At 44.8% G+C, this 22,571-nt stretch overlaps 1 protein-coding gene across 1 annotated transcript in view; it reads right to left on the minus strand.

Annotated features, from left to right (window-relative positions):
• The window catches only part of BTRC (beta-transducin repeat containing E3 ubiquitin protein ligase), a 353,763-nt gene that overhangs the window by 208,656 nt on the left and 122,536 nt on the right, over positions 1-22,571 (minus strand). The window contains exon 3 of the mRNA XM_075352305.1: positions 873-962. Coding sequence (XP_075208420.1) covers positions 873-962 — 90 coding nt within the window. The remainder of the gene's footprint in view (positions 1-872; positions 963-22,571) is intronic.

Consider the following 22,571-nt stretch of genomic DNA (forward strand, 5'->3'; position numbering starts at 1 on the left):
ATCACAGATCAGATCGCACACACACACACACACACACACACACACACTCACTAGTTACTCACCCTATACGACAGTACAGAATGCCTCCGGCCGCAGTGAAAGACGAGCAGAAGTTACGCATCGCAGGTCCTGTAAGTATTCCATCCGCAGCCGCAGGTCCTTGTGTTCCACAGCACTGCGTCTCAGGATTCTGCCACCCAGAAGAAATCCGTATCTCTGGATGTGGTGAGTGTGTGTGCGATCTGATGTGTGATTGTGTGTGATCCACTACAGGGCCTCCTGCTTGGCGTCTGGTGAGAGTGATTGCAGGGTTTCCGCTGTCTATAATCAAGTGTGCTGCAGTATTCTTTAACTTTTTTAGCTGCATGGACACTTCATTATTGAACTGCAACTAGGGCTTATTTTCGGGATAGGGCTTATAATTAATCCTTGCTCTGAAAATGCAGAAAATCCCTGCTAGGGCTTATTTTTGGGGGTGGTCTTATTGTTGGAAAAACACAATAGTAGGTCATGCAACAAGGCACCTTAAAGGGTTGATCTTCTTAGCGATAGCCTTAAAGAGAAAATTAACCCCTTACACAGATACTCCAAAGATTATTTCTGGAGTGAAACCATAACTACAATGTAATCTCCCGCCAGACCTGACTATCTTGTGTGTTGAGATGCCACTGCTCCCCCCATGTAACTTACCATGATCAGGTCCAATTCTAATGAATTAGCCCAGTTCTCAATAATCTCCATGGCATGGCCACTGTATTGCCCAACGAGCAGAAGTTTAGATCAGGTGGAATATCAAAACTGTAGGTATCATAAGAATGTAAAAATGCCACTCAGACTATAAGTATAAAAAGAAAAAGACAAGGTGTACTTACTTTAACTACACAACTTTCTGTCTTCATGGTCAATCCAGATAAGTACACAGTATCTTGGCTTAAGCACAATCTGGCACAGCTGTTGTATGTCTGGTAGGAAGAAAAAAAAAAATTATGGTCAAGTATTACTCACAATACAACAAATCGTGCGCCTATTAGAAGAAACCTCCATAAGACTTTGCATAGAGGTATACATAATAACAGCGAAATATACAAGCATGGGTGTACTCCACTATAAATGTGCATGCTTAGGAGGTAGAAGACCTGGTGGTTCATGACCATCACGTATGCAATGGTGGATGCACAGTGTAATAAGAGCTTGGCTTATCATTAGTCATTGGCTGGAATATAACCAAAATCTAAGGGACTTGTCTTTGCAATTTACTAGATACTTCTCTCCTCCATGACATCCAGCCCCAAGTGCCATAAATACAAGGATAAATGGCTAAACGGAGATGAAGGGTTAAAATCCGCTCTGTCAATGGACAAGATGCATGGAATGTGAAGAAGTATAAACTTTTTCTTTTAGGACATAAACTACTGCAACAGTTTATACTAGTTTTTGTCCTGAAGAAGTTTATACTTCGAAAAGCATAAAAGGTTGGCTCCAGTTGCCAACAAGGGATGTTGTTAAGTCAACAAGTCAAGAGGACCAAAGTGCAGAAGTGGAAGACGAGGTGGTGGACGATGAAGTCACTGACAAAACCTGGGTGGATGCCATGCAGAGTGAGGCTAGCAGCACAGGGAGAGAGGGGTCAACAGCTCAGCAACAGGCAGAAATAAGCAGAGGGGTGGTCACAGGGAGAAGGCGGGCAACTTTTCCTCACAGCACCCATGCAGCAAGTTTACAGGCCAAAGGTTAAGTGTTGCCCAGTCTGACGCTTTTAAAGAAAGTGTGGACAATAAAAGATTGGTCATTTGCAATCTTTGCTGTAACAAGATCAGCAGGTGCCTGACCATTAACAGCCTGACCCAGACCAGCATTCTCAGGCACATGCCATGAAAGCACCCAACTAGGTGGACCAAACGCCTGGGTCCACAATCAGTGATTGCGTGTCACACCACCGTCTCTTCCCCTGTGCTACGTGCTTATCAATCCCTGTCCAAGACGCAGGCATGGATGCCACCCGCCCTGCACCTATTGTTGCACATTCGCAAGCAGCAACGTCAAATTCTTTGTCCCAGTGCAGCGTTCAGCTGTCTCTACCCCAGGCCTTAGAACGCAAAAAGAAATACCCACCAACAGGACCAAACACTAAACGGGCACACATCCATACTGCTTGCCTTAGAAATGTTGCTGTTTAGTCTTGTGGACACTGAGGCTTTCCACAACCTCATGGTGGCGGCAGTCCCTTGGTACTCAGCCGCCATTGTTTTTCCTGTCTTGCCATTCCCGCCTTACACCAGCATGTGTCCTGTAATATCACTCATGCCCCCACCAACGCACTTTTTGGGAAGGTCCACATAACGACTGACACATAGACAAGTGCTTGTGACCAGGGACACTAACGGCACACTGGGTGAACCTTGTGGAGGCCGGGACAGGGTCAGATCATGGGACGGCACACGTGCTACTGACGCTAAAGATTGCGGGCCCTATTTCTATCAAGGTTTCCTCAACCTTCTCCTCCTCATCCTCCTTCTCCAAAATGCCATCTCGGAGCATGGCATCTATATCAGTTGTAATCTGGAAGCACTGCCTCGGTGAACAGTAGGCTCTGGTGAAACTAATTTGTTTAGGTGACAAATCGCACACCGCTACAGAGTTGTGCAAAGCTACACCAGACCAGTCAGATCTCTTCCTCTGGCTGCTGAACCTATAACCAGACACGGTCGTGTGTTATAATGGCCATAACCTGGTGATGGATCTGAGGCTTGGCAAGCTCGCACATGTTCCATGCCTAGCCCACGTGCGCAACTTAGTGGTTCAGTTGTTTCTCAAATCCTACCCAAATTTGACTGAGCTACTTCTGAAGGTATAACGCTTGTGTGCCCATTTCTGCAAGTCAGCTGGTGTGGAAGTACTGCAGCAGCACTTGCAAGTGCAAGCTCACCGACTGGTGTGCAATGTGACCATGTGCTGGAATTTCACATTACACATGTAAAGTTCAGGGTTTGTACCGAACTTCTAGTGTTCAGTGCCAGACTCTGAACATGGACTTTTACAGAAATCCGTGTTAATGTATGAGTTCACTACCAATATAAAGTTTGTTGAAAGGCTACAGCGCAGCCAATAAACCTTGGTCTTTGGTCACTTCCATACCCATCAAAGCCATGCCAACAGCCTGGTGCACAGTGCCCCAACAGCCTGGTGCACAGTGCCCCAAAAGCACCAGTGCCCAAAAAGCGTGGTGCAGACCGCCCCAACAGCCAGGCGCAGAGTGCCTCAACAGCCTGGTGCCCAATGCCCTAAGAGCCTAGTGCTCAGTGCCCTAAGAGCCTGGTGAAGACTGCCCCAAAAGCCTGGTGAAGACTGCCCCAACAGCCTGGTAAAGACTGCCCTTACCACAGCCTCTTCTCTACTAGGAATTTTTTTTAGAAGGAAAAAAAATGAGGAGAGCATCAAATGGGGGATTTGGACGTGATGATACTGGTAGTCGCGGTGTAGCTGCTGCAGGGAGGAGGATGTGGTGGATCTGTGCCTGCTAACTGCGCAATTTCAATACCTTCCTCTGGTGCACACATGTGACAGGACATTCTGCAAAATGTTGTTGTCCCGAGTACCATCAGATGAATGGTGGGGCCAGGACATGAAGCTGCGATATTAGATTGGATGTCTGAGAACACATCCAGTACCTTCACATTGCCTTCCACTCAGTCTCCTGATGAAAGCGCACCGGTGAAACATGGGCATCTGTCTTCCACCTCCCGCCTTTGCAAATCAGATCCCCAAGTTAAGCAATAGTCACTTCTGCTTTTTGATGACTCCGCTGGCTGAGGTTCCATGGCCCATTCACCTAGCCTTGCCCCAGAGGTGGAAGAAAATGAGTGCACTGATGCCCAACAACTTGTTTTGTTGGAGGATGATGAGTAAGGCTAGTTTCACACTTGTGTTGAATGGCATCCGTTGCATTGCATTGTGTGACGGATGTAACGGATGCGTTGCATATAGTGGCACAACTGATGCGATGGATACTGCAAAACAACGGAATACGTTGTAGCTTTTTTTTTTCAACAATTGAGCATGCGCAGTTGTGTAAAAACGGATCCGTCACAGGAATCCGTCAAATGACGGATTCCGACGGATTCCACCACCATAGGCTTCCATTATAAAAATGACAGACGCCGACGGAATCCAGCACATTGCGGTTTTTTTTACGCTCAGGGAAGCGCAGAAAAACGCTACATGCTGCGTTCTTTCCGCCCGGCGGATGCAACGCAGGATCATCAGTCGTAATGGGTCGTCCATACAAGTCTATGGGAAGCAGCGGAATCCGTTCATACAAGTCGATGGGAAGCAGCGGAATCCGTTAACGGATTCCGCTGTTTTCAAAAACGGCGGATTGCGACTGATGGAAAAAAACGCAAGTGTGAAACTAGCCTAAGTGGGAGGGCTAATGCACACGGTCAGCAGACAACCGCAGCACATCTTTGATTATGACCAAACACAGGTGCCAACTGCTGCGGCTTTCTGCAGTTGCAGAGTGGCAAGGATGGCAGGGGTGAGGAGTGGGTGGAAGATGATGCGGGGGATGATGAGGTCCTAAACCCCACAAGAGCAAAGCACATCCAAGTGACGTGCACATTCAGAGGAACAGCAGCAGGAGAAATTATCTTTTTCCTTTTTGTTATCAATTGCCGGCTCACAGAGCCCCCACTAATGAACCGCATATTCGACTGCCATCTGCTGACTGGGTTTAGATGGGGTAGGACTGTTATCTGAGGACTTTGGGACGCTGTTTTTCTCTCCTCTGGCAGATTATATCATATAAGAGAGAGAAGTCTCTTTTTTAAGTAGTCAATCATTTGTCAAACAGAAGTGATCATGTGATTGAAGACCAAAAACCACTGCAATTGATCCAGCATCCCAGTTACCTCCAGCGGATGAAAACCCGTAGTTTTTTTTTTACTAGCTCGTAGCGCTACTTATTCATCAGTGTCGTAAAAAAGCGATGATAAGGAATAAGGCCCCTTAAAGGGAATCTATTGGTAGGTTTTTGCTATGTAATCTGAAGCCAGCATGCTGTAAGGGTTAAAATATAAAATTCAGAGATGACTGCCTTGTCAAGGTCTGTGCAGTTGTTTATTTGCTATGTTTGTTTCAACAGCAGGACTTATCATCAGTCATGTCACTTGCTGGCTCCTGCCATAGGCACTCACCTCCTCTGATTGGCACCTCACTGTCAATATACAATGCCTATAGAGAGCCTTGTGAGGGCGGGGACAGAGTTCTCAGCTCTGCTGCATTGCTAAATCTAAAAACTTTGATCATGTTAGAAATAGAGATGAGCAAACCTTTGAAGGTGCGGTTCAGATGGTACAGTCAAGCTTTAGATAAAGTTCAGTTTGTGACCCTGACTTGACCCGAACCTCAATAGAAGTCAGTAATTTGGCAGTTTGTGTCTCCACCCACATCCAGCCAGCCATAAGCAGAACACTCCCGGGAGGGTGGCAGGTTTTTTTTAATTAATTAAATTAATTAATTGTATTTATTTATTTGTGCCCATTTTAAAGGGAACTTGTCATCCAATTCATGGTGCACTAACCACGGAACAGACGCCGGCTGCACTACTGCATACATTTAGACTTCACTCTGAAACGCTGCAGCCGTTCATAGAAAACAGACTTCAGAAATCGTCCAAGAGTGATATGCCTTGAATGACAGAGCAGGTTGCCGGTAGCTTCTTAATGCCCCACTCCCCATAACTGAGAGCTCTCTCAAAATACCCAGAGAGGGAGAGATCTGTCCATCTTTGGAAGAGGAGTGGGATAAAGCCACAGACAACCTCCCTCAGACTACGCATCCAAGACGTATTGCCCCCTTCCCGGCTGGCTTTTTGAAGTATGTCTTCTCTGAACCGCCACATCTTTTCAAGAGTAAAAAATATATGGCTGCAATAATGCAGCCTTCGACTGATACATGGGTTAGGCAACATGAAACCAATAAGTATATACTTAAAATACATTTGCACACTTAATTCCCCTTTTGAGATCCTTTTCCACAAAAATAACATCTCATTCCCGCAAGAATATGAACATTCATCTTGGCAGAAACTGTGCATCAATTTCATAGCATCTTGGATAGAAGAGCAGCCGCGACACACCATTCGTGCCACTTATCTCCAGGATTACAAAAATTGGACAAGCAACATCGATCCCTTGATATCAGGAAACATTTTGGTAGATGGATCAACTGACAGAAATATAATGTCTATGTTTAGGCTTTGCCAACATGGACCACAACCACACCCCATCCTAAAATCCCAGAAGACCTGTGTAGGAAGAAGAACCTCAAGTCCTGGTAATACAGTCCTGAAAATGGAGTGTACAGAGAAAACATACAGGATGGACAATGGACTGGTGCAAAAATAGGGGCAAACCATAAAGATTCCAGAGAATTAGACAATTTCAGCTTTGTACTTCTCTGATACCAGACCTATTGAATGTCCTATTTGGAGAGCGTAGAGGTGGTGAACTTCTCGGCAGCACCAGTACATGATACAACAAATTTGTTTTCAACAAGCGATGTAATTATCATTTAGCATAACAAAAAAAAAAAACCGGAGTGGCGCCATGTTCTAAAGTAATATTAAAATAAAAGTAATATCATAGCCATAAAGTATAACAAATTTCAGCAAACAGAAATGAGCGTGCATCCATCAGCTATTCCAAGCAACGAGTTAGGGAGTCGGGGAATGCTGGCCAGACGCCCACTTTCCTTGTGCCGCAGACTTTTAGCATGAGAAGCCTTGTTATTATTATACAGGGCATGTCCTGGGCACCAGGGGTCTGACATGTGGATTTAAAGCTTAACTTCTGTTAAGTAAGAAGAAAGTCCCCCATAGCTTTGTAGCTATGTGAGGAGGGGGGGTCTAGATATGGTCAAGAACAATTTAAAGGGAACCTGTCAGGTGCAATATGCATCTGGAACCACGAGCAGTTCAGGGTGTATATTGCTAATCTCTGCCTAACCGTCCCTGTATCTAGTAGAGATCTTTAGAAAAAGTATTTCTAAAGATCTTTTATAACATGCTAATGAGGCCAGGGACTAGTCGCAAGGGCGTTAGTTAACTTGGCTAGCTGGCCTGCTTAGCATGTTAGGTCGCCCCTGTGGGCGTGCTAACCTGCTAATCAATGCACAGTCAAAAAGGTCCATAGAGCCTCTGTTAGGAGTCTCGACACGGAAAATAGCCAGATATTCCTCCGGGAAGGACCTAGCCAAGAAGTGGCTCTTTTTAGGAGACCACCGTAACCACCATATTAAATGGCCCTTTTAGTCAATATCCAGCTCTTGACGAGTTTAAAGATCTGACAAGGGAAATACCAAGGCCAGGTATCCATCCACAGACAGCTGTTTCGGGGTATTGCCCCTCATCAGTGTGGAGTAGGATTCTGGCTAGGTGGGAGCAATGCCTAGTAGACATTACCTTGGGTAGCCGGCCCCCTTAGCATGTTAGGTCGCCCCTGTGGGCGTGCTAACCTGCTAATGAATGCACAGTGTCAGCGGCATGGTCGCTCTCCTGTGCTGCCACCGCTGGTTTTCGGCTCAGTGCGCACAATCAGAACGTCCACAGACTTCCAGTCATGCGCACTACAACAGTTTGAAGCTGGGACGCATGCACCTGGCTTCATAGTATGCATGATTGTAAGTCCACGACTTCTAATCATGTGCACTGAGCCGAAAGCCAGCATTGGGGATGATGGCAACAGAGAGCAGTGAAGTCGACCATACTTCTGATGCTGCGCATTCATTAGCATGTTAGTACACCCACAGGGGCGTGCTTACATGTTAAGGGGGCCGACTAGCCAAGGGAGGTCACACCTTTGCAACTAGTCTCTGCGCTCATTAGCATATTCCAAAGATAATTATGTAATTTATGTAATCATCATAACCCATGCCCTCTTTTTATAACCACTGCCATTTCCCATATAGGCCACACCTCCTCTTGAGGACACCAAAAAAGTGGGTAGAACATTTACTAAATGTACATGCCAGAATCTTTGTGCATTCATCACCGTAAATCTGTTTCCAAAGTGAATGGCCACCCTTGTATAACATTGTTTTATCCCTTAAATTGGTACAGTTCTGTGTACATTCACATCTTATTCCTTTTCTGTTACTAAATGCCTTAAATCAGCGACAAAGCAAATGTTAGAAATATGTACAGCCACCACTAGAGGACGCTCTGAAACGTATTGCATAGAGCTTATACATTGAAGACAATGTACAGTAAGCCCATAAATTTGTTCCGGCGGCTACAGGCATGGCTTTGTTAAATAATCCCTGTCCTTACGTCATCACATTTTATAGATAATGTGATAAATAGACAATTTATTAGGCATCTTCCCTATGTGTATATTCTGACATACTATATGCAGGCACAAGAGAAAGCTAAGCTCTCAGTTCAGGGCAGAAAAGCCATTGAACAATAGCAGATGGGAAGTTAAGTTCCAGTACCTATAGTGCTGGCAAAAAGCTCATAAAGAACCGCCTACTGACAAAAAAAAGTATATGAACAGCAATAAAGCATAAGAATAGGGGTAGTTCCTGGACATAATATGGTAGGTTCACAAAAATCATATCTTGGTGTAGGGCATGATGACAGCAAGACCATGCTTTTCTACAGGGTCTGTGCTATAGGGCAGGAAGTATTTAGTAGTCAGAATATAAATTATTTACCAACATGGATATGTTGTCGTTGAAGATCTTTGACAACAAGAATGAAGGGACCAATACAGGGAGCAATGGTGAGGAATATGTCAGGTGATCAGAAGCTTTAATAAGGCTCTAAAACTTGTATATACCGTTTGTTTCCAAAAAATAAGACAGAGTCTTATATTATTTTCGTTTACAAATAAGTGCTAGGGCTTATTTTTGGGGGAGGGCTTATTATTTATTCTGTGAACAACAATCACACATTTATGCTTCAAATTTACCTTGAAGGGGTATGGCCAGCTTCAGCGTGAAGGTGTATGGTCAGCATCAGCTTGAAGGTGTATGGCCAGCATCAGCTTGAAGGTGTACGGCCACCTTCAGCTTGATGGTGTATGGCCAGCATCAGCTTGAACATGTATGGCCAGCATCAGCTTGAACGTGTATGGCCAGCATCAGCTTGAAGGTGTATGGCCAGCATCAGGTTGAAGGTGTACGGCCACCTTCAGCTTGATGGTGTATGGCCATTTTAAGCTTGAAGGAATATGACCAGCTTCAGCTTGATGGTGTATGGCCAACTTCAGCTTGAAGGTATATGGCCAGCTTCAGCTTGATGGTGTATGGTCAGCTTCAGCTTGATGGTGTATGGCCAGCTTCAGTTTGCAGGAATATGGCCAGCTTCAGCTTGAAGGAATATGGCCAGCTTCAGCTTGAAGGTGTACGGCCACCTTCAGCTTTATGGTGTATGGCCAGCTTCAGCTTAATGGTGTATGGCCAGCTTCAGCTTGAAGGTGTACGGCCACCTTCAGCTTGATGGTGTATGGCCAGCTTCAGCTTGATGGTGTATGGCCAGCTTCAGCTTGATGGTGTATGGCCAGCTTCAGCTTGAAGGTTTATGGCCAGCTTCAGCTTGAAGGTGTGTTAAGTTGAACTCTTACAAAGTTCCACAAGTTGCCTACTGCCTGATTCTAATTGGTGTGGATCGAGTGCATGCTTGAAAAATGAGATCAGACACATAGTCGGATATTCATCTTTCCTCGACCAAAGTCGGCCCAGAAACTGCCTGATATATTCAAGAACATGCTCTTATAAAAACTAGGAAAAGGGGCATGGTCAGCCCTACAGTGGACATACTTGGATGTGTCCATTAGTCAGTGGGTTGAACAATGTGTTAGTCCATGACCTGATTGGTGGGTGTCATCGTAGGCGGGTCTATGACGTCATTGGATGGATCCGTGGTGATGCTGATGGGAGGGACGTCATCTGGTGGATCCATGCTGATGGGAGGGTCTATGATGTCATCAGTGGCCATCTTAGTTATCTCTGAATATCTGGTTCATATAAGGCAAGTCGACACATTTCCCACAATCCCGTCAAGAGGTTAATCAAGTATTTGACCTAATGGCTCTCCTCAACAGGTGTATGACCAGCTTTAGCTTGAAGGTGTATGGCCAGCTTCAGGGTTAGTAACCTTAACCCTAACTTACATTCACAATTGTTGGTGCAGTATCAGTGTCTCATATGGTAACACTTACTGGCACTCTCTAAACATTTTGTGTGGCAGTGGCACTCTTCTTCTCTATGTGGCCGGGAGGGGGCAGAAGACGGGAGTCTGGAGCAGGCCTCAGGAACGTTGGTTGTGACGTCACACGTGGCAGCTTCCGCGGATGCGAGCAGGGTCGGCCGGGAGGCAGGATCCAAGAGGCAGCACTCGGGAGGCAGGAGTGGCAGGCAAGCCCATACCATAGCACAGTAGAGGCAGCATTCAGGAGGTGGGACTCGAGAGCGACAACCAAGCGCAGTAGCGCAGTATCATAGCGCAGTAGCGGCCAGGAGGCAGGAACCAGATGACAACACTCAGGAGGCGGGACTATGGAACAAGTGAGCAGATTTTACCCTGCCATAGTGGGAGGAAGCGACAAGATGATTTGGAAGCTACATTATGCCTATTCCAGTACCTCCAGAGTTAGGTTATGTCTACATGATGTTATTGACACAATCTAGGATCACGTGACATAACCTAGCGCTGGAGGCACTGACTAATTAGGGCTTATTTTTGGAGTAGGTCTTATATTTACAGCCTACTTCAAAAATCATTAATAATCAAGCTAGGGCTTATTTTTAGGGGGGCTTATTTTTATAAAAACAGGATACATATATGCATGCATACATACTGTACCAGATCGCTCATATGAGCCCATATTTCTAGTTTACTGGCCCTTTAAATGGAGCTATTGTAACGCCTCGTAAAAATAAAGGAAATCTATTACTGTTACAGCCTCCTTGTCAGACGTTACTTCCAGGAAGGATGGGCTCGGTCCGCAGCGCACAGGTCTGGTATGCTAAACACAAATACCGATTTCATATAATGACTTTGGCCGAGCCGCCTATAATTTTGAATGCGTTTTCAATTTTCGTAGCGCTGCTGGGGTAAAAACACTGCTGAGCTTTATTTTATTTTTTAGTTGTTGTTGTTGTCCTTTTACAATAGGTTCAATGACACAAGATTATCAAACACAGTAATGGCTAATCAATAGAGGGTTTACTTGTCACGGGAAACATATAACACACTAAAAGCAATTGATCACTTCAGTCTCACGCATTTACCAGGAGACAAAAGAAAAAAGATCCTAGAACAGCGGCGATGAAACGGCAGATGTCCGCTCGCACCATACACGGCACAGAGGGTATATATCTCGTATACATCACCTGGGAAAACTGGATATAGACAGAAGTATACAGACACCTGCACAATAAATACCATCAGGAGTCTTCACTACTTCCCATTCTAAAGCCATAGGCAATAATGTGCAGCTCAATTGGCCTCCACTCTTCTGGGAAGGTTTCCTACAAGATTTTGGAGACATCTGTTGGAATTTTTGCTTCATCCAAAGGAGCATTTGGGAGGTTAGACATGGATATTAGGCAGAGGCTGGCCTCATAATCTCCATTTTACTTCATACCACAAGTTGGATGAGGTTGAGATCAAGGTCAAGTTCTTGTACATCAAGTTCCCTCAACCATCACCTTATGGACATTGTACACAGGGCACGGTCATGGGGAACATAGACGGTCCTTTCCCACAAACATTATAAGCTACAATTGTCCAAAATGTCTTGAGAGAAATCATTAAATTATTATTTCACTAGGACTAAAGGGTGGAGAACGACTCCTGACAAATAACCACATAGTTATACCTCCTCCACCGAACAGCTGGCACAATGGGGTCAGGCAGGTAACGTTCTCCTAGCAATTGCCAAACCCAGACTCGTCCATCAGATGCCAGATAAAGAAATGTGATCTATCGCTGCACAGAACACGTTTTCACTTCTCCAGAGTACGGAGCTGGAGGATTTACACCACTCTATCCAACGCTCGGTATTGTTCTTGGTGATGTAAGGTTGCATGCTGCTGCTTGGCCCTGGAAACCAGTGTTTTGAAGCTCTGTGGAGGACACAGTAGGAAGTTTGGACTCTGCAGTAGTAATGCTCGCCGGTGTTGAGGCAGTGAGGAGGAGCGGACCCACTGGACCACAGGGGCAACCCAGGCTTACCCTGACAAGGGAGGGGCTTCACTAAACGCCTACTGAGAAGCTGCCAGGTGCCACTCTAAGGATAGTGCCTAGGACTGTGGTAGCTGAGCCGAGTTGTGTGTGAGCAGGACAGGGTTATAGTCAACGACAGAAAAGGCAGGATGGGCAGTGGCAGGACAAACAGTGCAGAAATAGAAACACAGACTGGACAGGAATAGAAGCACAGATACAGGCAGGTACAGAACTTCCGACATGGGTCAACTGGCACCAGACATCAGGAGGAACTCTGGTTATCAGGATCCAGGTCTTCGGGCACAGATCACCAGGAAAAGGACTTTGGGTTGCAGGTACAGGATGCAGTGGACACAGGTGCAGTATACACACTGGTACCAGGACACGGGGACACAGACAGGACAGATCCACAGACACAAACAGGGTAAACAGAGCAGACCGACATACACGTAGGCATCTATGGGGACGGGGGGGGGGGGAAATGGTAGGAGGGTCGAGCCAGGGACCACACTGCACGTGGGCAGCAACTCAGGGACAGAGAGGACCACACAACACGTGGGTGGCCATGCGGGTGAGCAGAGAACCACGCAGCGCTAGGATGGCCATGTGGGAGGACAGGGAACCGATACACATGTGGATGGCCATGCGGAAAAGCAGTAGACCATGTGACATGTGCATGGCCAAGCGGATGGGCAGAGGACCACGCAGCACGTGGCTGGACATGTGGGGGTACAAGCTGGCAGCCGAGGAGGTAATGGTAGAAGAAAGTGACGGGACCGGGACACTGGCACTACAGCAGTTACGAAGTCAGCAGTGTGTTGGTGACTTTTTTGTTCTCGGTGACCCCGCTCTGTACCTCTGTGTGTGAGTGGCTGTGGTTCCTTCTACGTCTGAATATTCCACCATCACCTGTGAGTGCTATTATTGAGGAAAGAAGAAATGTCATGCACTGCCTTGTTACACCGGTGGCTCCTATTACTGGATCACGCTTTATCGGAGATCTGTAGAATAACCCAATATTTCACCCACATTAGTAAAAGCAGACGACATGGCGAAGGGACGTTATACAACGCAGGCAATGGGACAGAATGAAAAACCTGTATTTAGTAATTAAGATGCGAGTGCCAATATGTTTATCTATCCCCACGATATGGACAGATAGACAGAATTATTTACATCAATGAACAATTCCATATTTTGGTGTTTATTCTTTATAGACTCGCAAGGAGCAAATAATAACTGTAATTTAAAAGGGTGGACGGGGGTGGGGGGTGGGGGGGGGGCTCTAATGGGGAACCAAGCCCCGTGCTTTGTATAATTGGTTTCTAGTTATTGTTCCCTTAGATATAATAATTGCCAACAGCCTGTAAAAAGTTAAAAATATTTGCTTGATTACACTTCTAATTAGGTGAAATACATCACGGCGGCCCGTAGGTGGCGATACATCATTTCTCATCTGTGGTTAAACCTGAAAAGCAAGAGGCTCAAGCAGCATTACGACCTGCGGGAGGCATCCGGGAGATACGCCAACGTCGTTTCACCTTTATTTGTTAGACGACCAAACTTATTCTTGCACTGTTTTTTCCTGAACATATTGGGTTTATTTTTATTACAATTTCAGATTTTTTTTATTTTTTTTTTATTATTTATTTTTTGGGTAATGTCTACAAAAAAAAAAAAGGACATTTTTAGTTTTCATTTATAGATATTTTGTCTGTAAATATGAAAAAAGTGACACAAAAATAAACTTTCAGAACGGATTTCCTATTTTGTTTTTGTAAATACAGCAGGTAAGGTGACCTCCTGTGTTGGCGCAGGTAACGCTTGATTTCTTCCCTTTTTTCTTTATTTTTTTCTGCTTTTACTTATGTACGTACATTTTTTACATTTTACGGTTTTCCACAGCCTGATGACCCCATTTACAGGGGAGAAAAGCCCACTGAAGTGACATTAGTCCCTGGAATAGCAGATCTAGGTCTTTCATTCCCCAATTCCCCGGCAGCTCTTCTATGTTGGTCTCATGAGTCAAATATAGGTTTTATTTTTATTTTTTTTTTCGACAATTTTGCTTTTTTCAGATATTTTAGACAGGTTTATGAGAGATCACTTGATTCTGGAGGCATTTTCAGTGTAGTACTTTTTTTTGGGGGGGTGGGGGGCGAGGGAACATGCGGCTTTTTCAAAAGGATTTGCGGAAAAATTGCAAAAGGAGAGTTAACAAAAATAAAAGGCATTAAAGGCTATGTACACACATAGATTTTTTTTCTGCACTAAAGAAAAACAAGTTTTAGGCTATGTGCACACGCTGCATTTTTTATGGCCACAAAGATGCAGCGTTTTTGGCCCCCAAAAAACGCACACGCGGCAAAAATGAATCCGTTTTTGTGTGTTTTGATGCGTTTTTTGCTGCGTTTTTCTTCGTGCAAATCAATGGGTGAAAAACGCAAAAAGAATTGACATGCTTCATCTTTGTGGTCACCACAAAAACGCAGGAAAAAAAAAATGCACCGTGCAGAAAGCAAAATTGAAAGGGTGCTTAACACGCTGCGAAATCGCTAACGATATATCGTCGGGGGTCACGTCGTTAGTGACGCACATCCGGCGTCGACACCAAGGAGCGACGATCAACGATCGCAAAAACAAAAAAAACCGTTGATCGTTGACACGTCGCTCCTTTTCATAATATCGTTGGTGGTGCATGCCGCTGGTTGTTCGTTGTTCCTGCGGCATCACACATCGCTATGTGTGACACCGCAAGAACGACGAACATCTCCTTACCTGCGTCCACCGGCAATGAGGAAGGAAGGAGGTGGGCGGCATGTTCTGGCCGCTCATCTCCGCCCCTCCTCTGCTATTGGGCGACCGTTTTGTGACGTCACTGTGACGCTGAACGCACCTCCCCCTTGAAGGAGATAATGTTCGGCGGTCACAGCGACGTCGCAGAACAGGTATGTGCGTGTGACGCTGCCGTAGCGATAATGTTCGCTACGGCAGCGATCACCACATATCGCACCAACGACGGGGGCGGGTGCTATCGCTCGCGACATCGCTAGCAAAAGCACCCTGAAGGCTATGTGCACATGTAGCAGATTTTTTCTGCACAAAAAAGCATGTTTTGGCAGGAAAAAAGCTGCATATGGCTGCTTTCACACATCCGGTTTTTGCTGAGCGGCACAATACAGCGCTTTGCAGAAAAACGCAACCGTTTTTTTTTTTGCCGCCGGTTGCGGTTTTCTGCATAGACTTACATTAGCGCCGTATTGTGCCGCATGGCCTTGTGTTGCGTCCGGTTTTTGCCGGATGCGGCATATTTAGCCCATGCGGTGGCCGGATGGAACGTTGCCTGGCAACGTTTTGCGAAAAAAAACGCATCACGCCGCATCCGGCGCGATTTACAATGCAAGCCTATGGACGCCGAATGCGGCGTCCTGCGGCAAAAAACGCATCCGGTCGCAGGATGCGTTTTTTTCAACTGCGCATGCATAGTATCAAGCCACATCCGTCAAAAAACGGACGGGCCACATGGAAAAACTTATGCAACGGATCAGTTTTTTTCGCCGCATCCGTTGCATAGGTTTTTGAGCCGGATTGAGCCGCACTGCAAAAACCGGATGTGTGAAACCAGCCTAAAAAAAAAAGCACATTTTTATACTTCTTTTCATGCTTTTTTAGCTACTGAGATAGGGAAAATGCAGGAAAAAGAAGCAGAAATAACTGAAATGTTGCTTCCTTTTTCTGCAACTACGGTAAATCTGCAAGGAAAAAAAAAAAAAAAGAAACAACGTGTGCACAGCAAGTCAGGATTCTCATAGACTTTGCTGGGATGCTTTTTCCCTTGCTGTATTGATAAAAATCTGCAATGAAAAAAGCAACATGTGCTTAGAGTGTACGGCTATGTGCACATGTAGCAGATTTTTTCTGCACAAAAAAGCATGTTTTTGCAGGAAAAAAGCTGCTGGGAAAAAAAGAGCGTTTTTAGGCTATGTTCACACTAGAAAAATGATTTTTCTTAAGAAATTTCTTAAGAGTGAAGGATTAGTGCACCTGCGTTTTTGCCGCGTTTTTGGTGCGTTTTTGGTGCGTTTTTACCGCTGGTTGCTCCCTGCGTTATTGTGCCAATTATCTATGGCAAATAACGCAGTTAGCTGCAGAAAAGAAGTGACATGCTCATTCTTTTTCTTAAGAAAATCTACTGAAAGAATTTTCTTAAGAAAAAAACGCAGTGTGCGCACAGCTAATTTGTTTTGCCATAGGTTTTGCTGGAGAATGTCTGCAGAAAGGTTACAAGAATTTCTCAAGAAATTTCTGCAGCAAAAACGGACCAAAAACGCAGGGAAAAAACGCAGTGTGTGAACATAGCCTTATACTTTTCATGCATTTTTCATGCTTTTTTTATCTACTGAGATAAGGAAAAAGCAGGAAAAAAGAAGCAGAAATAATTGACATGTTGCATCCTTTTTCTGCAACTAAATCTGCAAGGAAAAAAGAAACAATGTATACACAGCAAGTCACAATTCTCATAGACTTTGCTGGGTTGTTTTTTCCCTTGCAGTATTGATAAAAATCTGCAAGAAAAAAAGCATGAGAAAAAAAAATGCATGCACAGAGCCTTAAACCAATAAATTGGCACAAAAAACCCTTATATATTACTATAAAGTAGCTTGTCAATTTTGCTTTTTTCCCTGCGTTTTCCCTATCTCAGTAGATAAGAAGCATGGAAAGAAGCGTGGAAATGCACTTTTTTAGTCTTTTTTTCCTGCCAAAACATGCTTTATTTGTGCAGAAAAAAATCTGCTACGTGGACACATAGCCTAATGGCCGCTTTACACGCTGCGACATCGCCTAAGCGATCTCGTTGGGGTCACGGAATTTGTGACGCACATCCGGTCGCTTTAGCGATGACTTTGTGTGTGACACCTATGAGCGATTTTGAATCGTCGCAAAAACGGTCAAAATCGCTCATCAATGACATGCCCCCCTATTCTCAAATATCGCTACTGCTCGGTGTACGAAGTAGTTCGTCGCTCCTGCGGCAGCACACATCGCTATGTGTGACACCGCAGGAACGAGGAACATCTCCTTACCTGCGGCCGCTCGCAATGAGAAAGGAAGGAGGTGGGCGGGATGTTACATCCCGCTCATCTCCGCCCCTCCGCTTTGATTGGGCGGCGGTTTGGTGACGCTGCTGTGACGCTGAACGAACCGCCCCCTTACAAAGGAGGCGGTTCGCTGGTCACAGTGACGTCACAGAGCAGGTATGTGCGTGTGACGCTGCCGTAGCGATAATCTTCACTATGGCAGCGATCACACGATATCGCATGTATGATGGGGGCGGGTGCTTTCGCGCTCGACATCGCTAGCAATTGCTAGCAACGTCGTAGCTGTAAAGCGGCCTTTAGGCTATGTCCGCACTTTGCGTCGCCCTACTTGCAGTTCAAAACGCACCCTCTGGCAGTAATTGATTTTGCCAAAGTTGCTTTTGCCCACAAAATAGCGCTAAAAAGGCAGCGTATTTACCGCGTTTTAGCCGTGTTTTTTGCGCTTTTTACATGCTTTTCCATTGCGTTTTGAAAGATGCGTTTTGAACATAAAGAATAAAGTTTAAATAGTCAAACACAATGAAAAAAGGGGAAAAAAAAGGAACACATATATAAATATTGAAATGATAAAGAAAATAGTTATATTTCATAGAATTATAGCGTTTTTTTTACTATTTAGCGGTAAAATAGCTTTAAATTTATATTTTTCATTAATTTAATTGTCGGACTATGTGTGTGTGTAAAGGGTCATATTATTCCATTATTTTGAAGTCAGAAAAGCATGCGTTTATATAGTCCAAAACGCAGTGTTTCTGCAGCTAAAAAGCAGGTAAAACGATATAATTTTGATGTTTGTTGCTTTTTGACACTTCTCATTGACTTCAATGTTAGCAAAAAGCAGCCCAAATGGCAAAAAAAATTGACATGCTGCTTCTTTGAATGCATGGTTTTTGCCACAAAAATATGCAAATTAAACGCAGCGTTTGGAAACGCAAAGTGCGGACTAGAAATCCCCATTTTCCATAGACTTTGCTGGAAAATCAAAAAGCATGCATTTTGGCCTGAAAACGCTGCAGTTCAAAACGGACCTAAAAAAGCAGCTGAAAACGGAAAGTGCAGACATAGCCTTAGAATAAAAAAAAATAAGAGACTTCAAGAAACCGTCAGTGATAAAGGAGCATCAGGATAAATATCGGGAATGAATACTTAAGTCTTGTCAATGGAGGAAAATGCTAAAGCTATGACGGGTGGGGGAAAGTATGTGTGTGGAGAATACGGAGAAACGTCAGCATCGAAATCACCCATACACATACGTTTTTTAACATTACATTGGGTAGAAGTGTATCAATTTTATTTTTTGAAACTGATAGCAAAGACTAACCTACTAACCAAATACTGATGAAAATCCAGTTTTTTTTCCTCATACAATCTGCTGTGTGAATGGGGTCTTAGGCTATGTGCCCACGCTGCGGATTTTGCCGCGGATTCGCCGCGGATTTCCCGAAAATCTGCAGCAGCGGCACTTCCAAACCATTTCAATGGCATTTTGGAAATGCTGTGTCCATGCTGCGGATTTTTCCGCTGCGGATTTGCCGCGGATTTTGATCCGGAAAAATCTGCAGCATGTCAATTGTTTGGTGCAGATTTGGTGCGGATTTTTGGTTTTGAATGGGGGAAAAAAAAATCCACATCAAAATCCGCGGCAAATCCGCGGTAAATCCGCGGGTGCGGATTTGCCGCGAAAGTCGCGGATTTTCAGGCAGAAAAATCCGCAGGTACATTCTACCGTGGACACATAGCCTTACTCTTCTGTGTTCAACAGTTGCATTGGTGTTGTTAGTATTACACGTGGCCACTAGAGGGCGTGCCGCTAACACGATATAGCTGACGGGAAGCAGGTTCACATATAATAACCATTTCATTGGTAAAGGAAGAACTCTAGAAAGCATAATTAGACAACAAAAAAAAAAAAAGCAAAAAAGGACGCCAACATTAATGACATTGTAAATTATCCCGGGCTCTGAGCACAAGTGCATGATTACATAAAATAATAAGCTTTGTGAGTTACCGGGAGCCGGCATCGGCCTACACCGGGCGTAGGAAATTATCAATGAGCGCTCAGCAAAAGTGGAGAAAACACACGGATCTGGAGTGAAAGTCAAAAGGTCTGCAGTAAAATGTAGAAAGAGGATAATCTACGGGGCAATTCTCTATTTAATAACCCATGACATTACTCCAGCCGCTCACAAGGTGCTGGAAACATGGCAGCTGTTAGCTTCTAGGACACACTTGCTTCTTGCCTCGCCTGACTCTTGAACTCGATCCTCCGGCACCTTTACAACAAATCGCAAAGTATCAATGAAGAGTTGAATTACGGCTTCCAACACAAACCGGGGAGCCCCCCACCCGCCCCCCTTGTGCGGCTTCACTGCAGGTGACCATCACCACAAAAGAGGAGAAAAAAAGAAAAGAGGAAAGTGCCCCCCACCAGATGGTCCTCATTAGGGTCCTTGAATAATAGGAAAAAATCCAACAAGAAGAGAGACACGGTTACTTTTCGGTCCCCTCTCATGCCTTCAGATGACTCCGCGGGGGGTTCCAGTCAAGCAGGACTGATGGTAGAAAACACTAACTACTTCGAGAAATATAACCAGGGAGCTGGGGGGGTGCGCTAGCCTCTGAATGGCTTCATTATGGAGGCCTACATTGTTAGGATGGTAAGTGGACACGAATACAAAAGCACACAAAAGGTTGCCATTTATAGCGTTACAAATGAGGCCGAGAGAAAACGCTGACAGACCCGATTAGCAAAGAGCACGGAAATAGCAGAAAACACATTTTTCCTCCCAAAGAAATTCATACACATTTCTAAGGTCATGGGAAACCATTGTGCTAGTGGTGATGTAGGTTTACCTTCTGGCAATTAGCTTGGTTGGACGATAGGTGCCAGGTGACTTTGAGGTGGTCGGTCAGCCCGGCATATCTGTTACATATGTGTAACATGCCGGCCAGGCTAAATACAGAGTGTGAGGCCAATTCACACATCCATGTTCCTCAGTCCCGGTTTCAGGGTGGAGAAAGATCTCAACATCTCCATGCTGCCGACGACGTCATAAGAAAAAAACAGGATACATGAGCAGGATTTGATATGGTTTATTCAATGCGTTTCAAAGTGTTCCATACCTGTCCGGCGCAAACCCAGTGTTTGGGCTGAAGGAATTTGGAACACTTCGAAACACGTGCCTGTTTTTTGTTTTATTTTCCTTCAACGTCGACAGCAGCGCAGAGATAGCCACATCTTCCCCCATCCTGATATCATTGGACCCTCAGTCCGTTGCTTCTGTAGCACGGAGATAGCCACATCTTCCTCCATCGTAATATCATTGGACACTCGGTCCGTTGCTTCTGTACCGCGGAGATAGCCACATCTTCCTACATCCAGATATTGGTGGATCCTCAGTCCGTGGATTCTGCAGCAGATGTCCAAATATATCAAATGTCTTTTGTGCTGTGGGCACCACATCCCAAGAAGGTGACCAAGTTATGCTTGCATATCAATCACATAACGTTTGGATACGACTCTATTGCGCTTTTTACCCCATAGCTCCTGTTGTTTTGCTTCACTCTTGCCCCAAACTCCAGAGTCTTGTATATTCTTATGAGGCTGTTGGGTTCAGGTCAAGAGAATGGCGGCCGGACAGTGCACGGGATCCAAGTACAGCTAGGAGGACGAGCGCATGGGGCCAGTCCTGCCTACAATTTTTGGACATGACAGGTCTGCAAAGTTCTCAACTCATCTAAATGTTGACCTACAATTATTCTTACTAGAATACAACTTATAGACTAATATTTCAATTTGTACACCTGCATAAATATTTGAAAATCACCTTATAATTTTAAATGAAACGACTGGAAGAGCCAAAGGGCTGGATGTGGCTCACGATCCACACTTTGCCAAGGCTGGTCTAAAGCCATGTATGAATATACATATTATAAACCCACACGTTATGTGTATACATATATTAGCTATACACGCACATACGTAGACATATGAACAAAATAACCAGAAAGTTGTATATTGTATGTGTGTGTGTATATATATATATATATATATTATATATATATATATACATACACACACACATACAGTATATACATACATACATACATACACACACACATGTATATACACTGTATATTATGTATAAAAACATACATGCACACAAACCCAGTGCTTTCGGTCAAGCAATACTAGCCATACAGTACATTGAGGCTTCTGTCAGAATCCTCCTTAAAGCTGTAGAACCCGAGCGGAGACATTCAATGGAACGATTTTCCACATTCTTCGTGCATGTCTGAAAAAAAACCCAAAACAAGTACTGGCAAGATGGAGGCCAAACCGTGTCCACAGTGATTCCATCGGCTTCATCCCTGTGTGGGTCCACTTTGGGGCTCCCGCTGAGCTACAGTTTTTCAAGGATTTTGACATGTATCCTGAGGTAGTGCTCAGTGGAGAGTGTGTGTGAACCTAGTGTAGTACCGATCTGCCCACTCAGGAACATGGTGCACCATCCTAGATTGGGGAGTGATCTGTGCTCGGACATGCGGTTTGTCTGCTCCATTTTGCCGAAGAGACAAACTGAATTAAAGGGAACCTGTCAGGTGCAATATGCACCCAGGGCCACGAGCAGTTCTGAGTGTATATTGCTAATCCCTGCCTAACCGTCCCTGTATACACTAGCATAGATAAATGGATCTTTAGAAAAAGTATTTCTAAAGATCTTATATCGTATGCTAATGAGCGTGGGCACTAGTTCCAAGGGCATTAGTTCCCCTGGCTAGTCAGCTCCATTAGCATATTAGTACGTCCCTGTAGGCGTGCTATCACGCTAATGAATGTACAGTGTCAAAGGATGAGCTCACTCACCTCTCCGCTACCATCGCGTCCGATGCTGGATTTCGGTCATGCGCACTACACTTCAGTTTGAAGCCAGGACGCGTACACCTGGCTTCATAGTGCAAATGACCCAAACTCCGGGGTCATCTGCACTGAACCAAAATCCAGCGTCGGACGCAGTGGTAGCGAAGTGGTGAATGAGATCATCCTTTGACGCTGCACATTCATTAGCATGTTAGCACCTTCTGTGCCTCCCTATTTCCTCATAGACTATAAGCTTACGAGCAGGGTCCTCACTCCTCTTGGTATCTTGATTTTGTTCCTTTGTGTTGTCTCATATTGTCTGTACATGTCCCCTCTGAATTGTAAAGCGCTGCGGAATATGTTGGCGCTATAGAAATAAAAA

Source organism: Anomaloglossus baeobatrachus, chromosome 5, assembly GCF_048569485.1.
Source record: "Anomaloglossus baeobatrachus isolate aAnoBae1 chromosome 5, aAnoBae1.hap1, whole genome shotgun sequence".
Lineage (NCBI taxonomy): Eukaryota > Metazoa > Chordata > Amphibia > Anura > Aromobatidae > Anomaloglossus > Anomaloglossus baeobatrachus.